General features: G+C 43.6%; 1 protein-coding gene across 1 annotated transcript; it reads right to left on the minus strand.

The window, feature by feature from the left end:
* Positions 1 to 6336: 6336 nt before the first annotated feature.
* On the minus strand, positions 6337 to 7110 carry HS6ST1 (heparan sulfate 6-O-sulfotransferase 1; the record flags this gene model as incomplete). Its single annotated transcript, XM_009070774.1, has 1 exon — positions 6337 to 7110. A coding segment is annotated over one exon (709 nt), but the record flags the coding sequence as incomplete, so codon positions are not given.
* Between the last annotated feature and the right edge of the window lie 928 nt (positions 7111 to 8038).

An 8038-nucleotide genomic window follows, 5' to 3' on the forward strand; every position in this document is an offset into this window, starting at 1 on the left:
TGAACAGGCTGCAGTTTCTGCTTGAATATTTCTTGTTAGGAGTCTGTTTTCACAGCAGAAAACAAATATTCTCCAGCAACTCCACTGGCAGCTTAATCTCTCTGAAATACACAGGCAAGACATATTACACTGAAACCAGTGCAAGGACAACACACAACAGATGCTCAATTTTAGGGTTTATTTCATCTGCTAACATTCATTCTTGATCTAGACAAAAACAATTAGATTATTTTTTAATTCAATTTTTCTCGTGGAAGAAAAGAAAAAAAACCTCTTAACACTTTTGTAAGATGCTATAAATAAATATATAAAGCTTTAAGCATTACTTGGCTCAAGTTAAACAGTTGTCTTTTGTTTGTTGTTAAGTTCCTGAAGTGGGGCAAAAAAAGTGCAAACCATACACATTCAGCCCAATGGAATGACTCCAGCCACAATTACTTTCAGAGCAGCTGAATCTGTTTGATCTACAATACAGAGGATGGAAGGCAGGTGGGGGGACAGTTGTATGTTTTATACCCTCAGTCACAAAACTCCTAGAAGAACTGAGTTCCTTGGTAGGTAAAGCACTTAAGAAAAGGGAGAGGAAGAAAATTAAAATCCTGCCTGCATTGCCCTTTCCCTTCTTCCTGCAGATTGTGCAGCAGAGAGGAAAGAAGAGACAATATAAGCAAAGCCTCAGACGAAAAGAAATGACAATGAAAAATAAACTCAGATCCCAGTAGGGATGAGGAGAAATCCTGTGGCTGTTACATGTTTGCCTGGCAGACTACACATAAACACAGAGGAAGTTCACATTGAGAGAGGGTGGGGATTTTTGTCTTCTTATGAAAAGGGGCAATAAAAATAAGTTAAATTATATTCCAATATGTACAAAACAAATCATGCTCAGTAAACCATTTGAATATAAAATTACTCATTATAGTACAACTCTCTCAATCCAGTCTGCAGAATTGACACCTGAGGGAACACAGGGTGGGAGAATTGTGGGGCTTTGAGGAGACAGACTCATTTGCAAATCTTGTTTTTTTTCAGCTTGCATGGCTAAAAGCTACAGAGAAAACTGGCAGCAGCTGGGACGGCACAGGCTTTAACAGAAAAAGCTACAGAGAAAACTGCCTGCAGCTGGGACGGCACAGGCTTTAACAGCCACTGCTCAATCAGGGCTGCATTCACCTGGCAGAACTCCTGGGGAGGAGGCAAAACAAAGGAGAGCAGGGACTGTGTGCAGGGATGAGCTTCACCTCAGCTGCTCACTGACCTCTGCTAGAAAGGTTTGGCTCTACTCCTGGTCAGGCAGTGAATCCTGAGTTCACTTCTGCCTCTGGAACATGATCTGCTAATATTAGTGAAAACGAACAAAAAGAGAAGGCAGCGAGCCCTGTGATCTGAATCCAGCAGGTAGTGTCAGTTGGATTCCAAGCCACAGCCTTGGGAATACAACACTGAGTATAGTTTGTGTGGTGAATTCCTGTAGCACTACCCTTTGTTTTGTGATGTTTGGAAAATTTTATGGAATAGGAGAGGTCTGAGCAACTCTAAACATCAGTAAGAAGCTAGAGATGCTTTTAAACCCAGGATATAACTCTCGGTCAGGCCCTGTGCTGTCATGTTAGTCATTACCTTCTGTAGCTGCTCAGTGGTTTCTGTGAAGTGACTTGATGGGCTCAGAGTGGAAACGTCCTGATGGTCTGCACTGCCACTCTGGTGTCCTTCTGTCTCACTCATACTCTCTGCAACTGCACTGCTCTTTCTTGCTCTAACAGGACAGCCCTGGCAGACAGAATGCAGAAGTTTTTTGAGATCTTTCCTGTGCTGCTTCCAATGCCATCCCAGTTTTGTAAGCAAGTAAGGGACTATGGTGTGCAAAAACTTCGACCTGAAGTGCTCCTTATTCATTCCAAAATGTTGGTCATGAAAGGGAAACTCAGGCAAGTCAGAAATTCACACTGGTCCTTTGCTGAGGTTTTTTTCCTTTTATGACTTTGAACCCTGTGCCAGCCTGGTTTGGCAACCTTACCAGTAAATCCTGCATTTTGTGACCTGGGTAGAATACAGGGTGGCACCTGACTGTCTGGAAAACTTTGGAGGAGGCAAACTCCTTCAACAGAGTTATCTGGGATGAGACAAATCTGCAGTAAAATTTTTTCTCTAGCAACAACACCCATCAAGCAGTAAAGTTTACACCATTCAGGTGACTAAAAGAAAAGGTGATCTTCTTAGTACTGCAGCATGTCTTCACCTTTACACCCTCCCAGAGCAGGACAGGAATGGACTGGGAAATCTCATCCTTATTTGTGGATGTGCAAGGGTCAGCACGGTGTAAGATGGCAGAGGCTAAGGGCCATCCATCATCTTTGGCCTGATACCAGAGAACTGCCTGCCCAAACTGCTCACTCACACTAATCCTGCTGGGTCTATAAACCCTTAGAAATACCTTACACAGCTCAGCTTTTGTAAAGGTTTTCCAGGGAGTATCCCTGGAACCACCTTATTTGTGGATGTGCAAGGGTCAGCACGGTGTAAGATGGCAGAGGCTAAGGGCCATCCATCATCTTTGGCCTGATACCAGAGAACTGCCTGCCCAAACTGCTCACTCACACTAATCCTGCTGGGTCTATAAACCCTTAGAAATACCTTACACAGCTCAGCTTTTGTAAAGGTTTTCCAGGGAGTATCCCTGGAACCATGGCAGAAATGCTGTGGGATGGATAAGCATCTGACTAGGTAAAATCTGAACTCATGGGGAACTGTGTCACCAACTCCCTAAGAGACAGGTCACAATCTTGCACCTGCCTGCACTGCTCCCAGCACTCACCTAACCTGACCTGCATCAGGATGCATTGACAGGCCCCCTGAAGAAAAACTTCTTGTACTGAAGAAGGTCTTGGTGTGTCTGGAAATCACAGGAAAAACATTTTGGAAGAAAGGGGCAGATATTGAAGGGTACTATCTCGCCACTACTTCTGCCGGAGTGCCTTAAAGCTGTCGTTCTCCATTAATTTTAAAACTACACACACAATTTTCATGTTATTGTATCATCAAATTATCAGTCCTAAAAATAAAAGAAATAGTACCACTGTAAACTGTGGTATGTATAAATCACAAAAAACTATATTCACATTATGTTAAAAAAGTTCCCTTAAACCCACTAAAGGAAGAAGATAGTGCCAGGTACATCCTGCAACCCATGCTCTGGCACACAGCACTTAGAATAAACTAATGCATGGCCTAAAGCCATAAGCAGACCAGCACAGCAGTCAGGGTGAGGGATGGTTTGGGGGCCATTCTCTTCATTTCCATTGCCAAGAATCTGTTTCCAAGTGCCCTATACTTGTCATAGCTCAGGGTACCTCCTTTTTGACTCCATAAATTTGTGATACCCAATGTACAGGTGGAGAAACCGAGGCATTTGCTGGGTGCAGGATTTAAATTTAGAATTTTCTGCCTCACTGCTAAGTGAGGCCAGCCCTCCTTTTGTGGGTTGAAGTGAAACTGTTAACAAGACAGTTTTCAATATAGTTTCATTCCTTTTGCTTGTTACGGCAATATATTACAAAGGAAACGTCTTCTACTGACACGCTTCTAAGGTCAGAGGCTGCCCCTGGTTTAGACAACCCTGCAGACAGATCCATTCACATCCAGCTGGTTTCTCAGAGCCTGCAACACAGAAACAGCTCAGGCAGACCCAGCCTAACCAGGATACTGGTCCGAATCACAGCCAGTCCCACCAGTGCAGCGCGGGATCAGCCGCGGTAACCACTGGTGCGCTACGGATCCAGAACGCAGGAGCGCAGGGAAAGCCTTCGGGGAAAGCTGGAAACTGTGCATATAAAGCAGTTGCTTTTTATATCTTGTGTATTGGTTTTGTGGGTAAACAGCCTGTAAAATTGCATTTTTAAAATTCAAATGTTTTCTTTAGTTACAGCAACACATAAAAGTGCTGGGAACTAGTAGACACAGCTCCTCTCAGTATTGGAACTCAGAGATGTGCAAATGGAGGTGTAATGCATTCTGCCCCCAAGTCAATCACTAAATACTGCTTCACTCTGTTTCCCAGTTTTCATCTGGGAGGATATGCTTATGGCCAGGCTCCACATCTCTGGGAACATTCGTGGCAGCAGCACTGACACAACCTGAAGGACAGTGACACTGGCAGCACATACTGGTACCAGCAAAATGTGTGGGTAACAATGTCCCACTGTGCTTGCAAGCAGGGGAGTGTGTGCTGGTTCACTCTGTAGCAGCAGGATGCAGACCCGACCAAAACCATCTGAAATCAATAGGAAGGACATCCTTTGACTTCGGTGGACTTTGGCTCAGGGCTGTAACAGGGTTGTATTTGAGCCCAAAGTGCTGATTGTATTTTCTGTTCACAAGTTTTTAGTTATCTTTTTTTCTTCTGGAGAAGAACATCTCCAAAAGCAAGGTGTATTCCCCAGGGTGTACACAGCAGAACAAAGCAGACCCTCCTTTGCAAAACCCAGTCTGTATTTGAAACTGTTGGAAAACAGAGGCAGAGAGAGGATTAAAATACAAACCAAGCAGCACTTCAGTGGATTTGTGTGATGGGAAAGGGACCCTGCAAAAATGACATGCTAAAGCTGAATGCATCAGCTCTCTGCCTCTCCTCCAGTGATTTCAATGCCATATTTGATTTGCAGTTAACATGGCCTTTGAAAATCAAATCATATTCCATTTGGTTCAGAGTTTACCCTAAACAATAGCTGGTTCAGGTCTTACAGGCTGAGTAATAACGAGGTGAGACATGAACCAGGCAAAAACTACTTCATTTCCATGCTTCCAGCCAAAGAAGTGCTTGCAACAGCAAAAAAATAAGCCATACTTTAATTTGGTGAGTGGGAAGAGGAATTAGAGAAGTCATTGTTGCTCTACGACTCAAAAGTCAGTAAGCAGAACCTGGTTAGACTGTCCCCACACTGGAGGATTAAACTTACATGAGCCCCTAAAAAACAGCATTGAAAGAGAAAGAGTTCTGCTTTGAGAGTGGTCTGAGACTAAAAAAACACTATCCATGATTCCCCTTTCCAGTTTTATGAACACAGCTTGTTCATTTAAAGTAAGAGCTGCAGAGCAGGCACCCTGCCAAAAGACAGTGTGCACTGTCTCGTAATTCGGACCCACAGTCAGAAATTTTCACAGCTCTGGAAGAGAACCCCATCCTGTTCCCACTTAAATCAGTTCTCCTAACTTCACTGGAAGCAGGCTGATGCCCATTAGCTCTTGATAAAAGCAAGTAAAAATAACTGAAAAAAGATAGGTATGATTATTCTGGGTCAGTATTTCACAGAGCAACAAGCAAAACAAAATCACCCCCTTGTCATGTTCCCATTAATGACTGATCATTTGCAGGGTCTTCCCTGAACCTTGTTGTGCAGATTTATTTCGGAGCATTTAAATTCTTTCTCTTTTTTGTCAGGTTGTAGGATAGGGTTTTCATGTGCTGATAACACATAATACTGAGGATGGCATGAGCAGCAGTGATGTAGGGTGGCAGGATGGCATGTGAGTGCATGTTTGAGCCTGTGTGGAATTTGGTTGGCTTTAACTTGTGTTGGGACCTTTCTGGGAAACAAATCTGGGAGCTCTGTGCATGAATTCTGTATCATTTTTGTGATGAAGTTGCGTATGGATATGCAATACCAGTGCAGTGTATCAAACCACTGTGCTAAATACACGTCCCAGGCCATAGTCAATTTGCTTTAATGCTTCTCACCCTCTGACTGTATTTCTTCTTCTTTTATTTTTATGGTGCTCTACTCTATGGCAGTGGCTGCCGGCTGAATGCTGTGACTGCCCTTGTGCTCAGCCTGACAGGATAGCACATCCTCAACTTAGTCACTGTTATCAGTTACAGCTGAATGCTGTGACTGCCCTCGTGCTCAGCCTGACAGGATAGCACAGCCTCAACTTAGTCACTGTTATCAGTTACTTACAAACAATGCAATTCCCATCCTGCCTCCCACACAAAAGAAAACCTCTGTTTCCTTGTTTTTTATTTATGTATCATTATGCTCAGGGGATAAACAGATTTTCAAAAATCCTACTTCTGCCATTGGTGTTTGAATTGTGAGGATAAGAAACATTCTTCTGTATTTGGCCTTACAAGTGCATAAAAATGCATTCATGCATTTTTTTTACCTCGGCATTAGAATGTTGACCCTTTTTTTTTTATTTTTACGTATTTATTGTTTTGTTTTTTTAAGAATCTCATTGGTCTTGTAAGAAACAGTAAAAAGACCCTATGCTTAAGGAAGCAATCTATCTTCTGTTTTACAGACTTGCTTTTAAATAAAATATTTTCTGTTGTTTTTGCAATTTTACTTCCATGATCTCTTGTATGGAAACCCTAGAATTATCATTAATATAAAAGTCTGCCTAGGCTACCACTTCTCTATAATATGGCTCATGTAGTCCTCAGTGGGCAAACGTCCTTGCTCTTCGGTCTCTTCCTTGGGAAGTGCTTCATTGGACCGGTGAAGAAGCCTTTCTTCCCGATTCTTTATCCTCTGCTCCATCCTCTCCAGCTGCCGTTTGTACTGGTAGCGCTGTTGGAAAAGGTCCTTTGCATAGTCATAGAGCTGCATGTCCAAGTCATTGAGCTCCTCGATCCTGCGGATAGTGTCATTATCCACCTCCACCCCCCCTGCCCTGGTGCTGTTGTACTGCATAAAGGGCCGGATGAATTTCAGGTTAAAAGTTCTCTCAAACAGGTACTGAGTTTTTCTCTGGAACTCTGTCAGGCCAAAGAAAGCCATGTCTTTGAGGTTTTTTTTTGCGCTCTCCAGCAGGATCTGTGCTCGCTTGTTCTCTGGGATGAAGGACATGTTGTAGCAGCCCACCAAGCTCAAGTCAGCCAACATCCTCACCTGGCGGTTGTTGGCCAAATTATATGGGCAATCCATGAACTCCTGCAGTGTGCAGCCCGACCAGTCTGTGCCTTCATAGCACGATGGCAGCTCTTCAGGAGTCGGTGTCCTGCCATCACACATGTGCAAGGAGGTCTTCCAAGTAGCTCCTCGTTGGACGTGACGCCATTCACTGAGGTAACGAGATACAGGGTCTCTCAGCAGTGTGATGTAGTAAAATTTTCTACAAAAAGATGAGAAAATAGAATAAATATTCTGCTAGCAACAAGAAAGATGCTTGGCAAGCAGAGATCTAGTGCAGATAGCAAAAACCCCAGAGTATATCAACATCACAACATCCATTTCACTGTACTCTTGTGTTATTTTCTTCTTGCAAGTAGCAGTTTGTGCGAAGTAGTTTGTGCAACATTAGACCTGTGTTTCTCCTTCTCATTGCCCATCGTTTAGCCTTGCCAAGTCGTAACACTTTCACCAGGACATCCATTTCCAGCAACAGACTGCAATGTCAGAACAAATCATCGGGATTGAACCGATCTACCAACTTCAGAGAGCAACCGTGACTCCAGAGACTGCCTGGCCTTTCACACCAACCACTGTGTGCCCTCTGCATCAGCCAGGACTTGCTCTGCAGGACAGCCCAGCAACCTGTCCGTGTTTATGAGCTGGGCCTATCACTTTCACTTCATGCAGATGCTGACCAGGACACCTACTGCTTGATTGATCTGACTGTCAAGCTGAAATTTGGGAGTCTGCAGTGAGTAGCAGGATAACACCACAGGAACATAAGTGAAAAACAATGGGAAATCAGGAACGCAACATGCTTTGCAGAAAGAGAAGGCTGAGTTGACAACCAGCAACAGCACCGATAATTTATTCCCATTTCAGTCAATCTGATATCAAATCAAACCAACTTAAGACACACTTTTGACACATGAAATTAAAAAGAAGGAGAAAGCAACACAGTCAGGAAGAACACACATAGTAACATGGACCATTCTTGCTGTTCCAAGTATAATGGAGTCCCCAACAACACAAGCTGTCCCTAGAACTGAAAACACGACAACTGTCTTGTACAGAGACCCTCCAGCTTCAGCCCACCTTGAGCCTGGATAAAGTTTTGGGATTGCCAATGATGGCAGTCTGTAACAGCC

Source organism: Acanthisitta chloris, unplaced genomic scaffold (assembly GCF_000695815.1).
Source record: "Acanthisitta chloris isolate BGI_N310 unplaced genomic scaffold, ASM69581v1 scaffold2910, whole genome shotgun sequence".
Taxonomy (NCBI): domain Eukaryota; kingdom Metazoa; phylum Chordata; class Aves; order Passeriformes; family Acanthisittidae; genus Acanthisitta; species Acanthisitta chloris.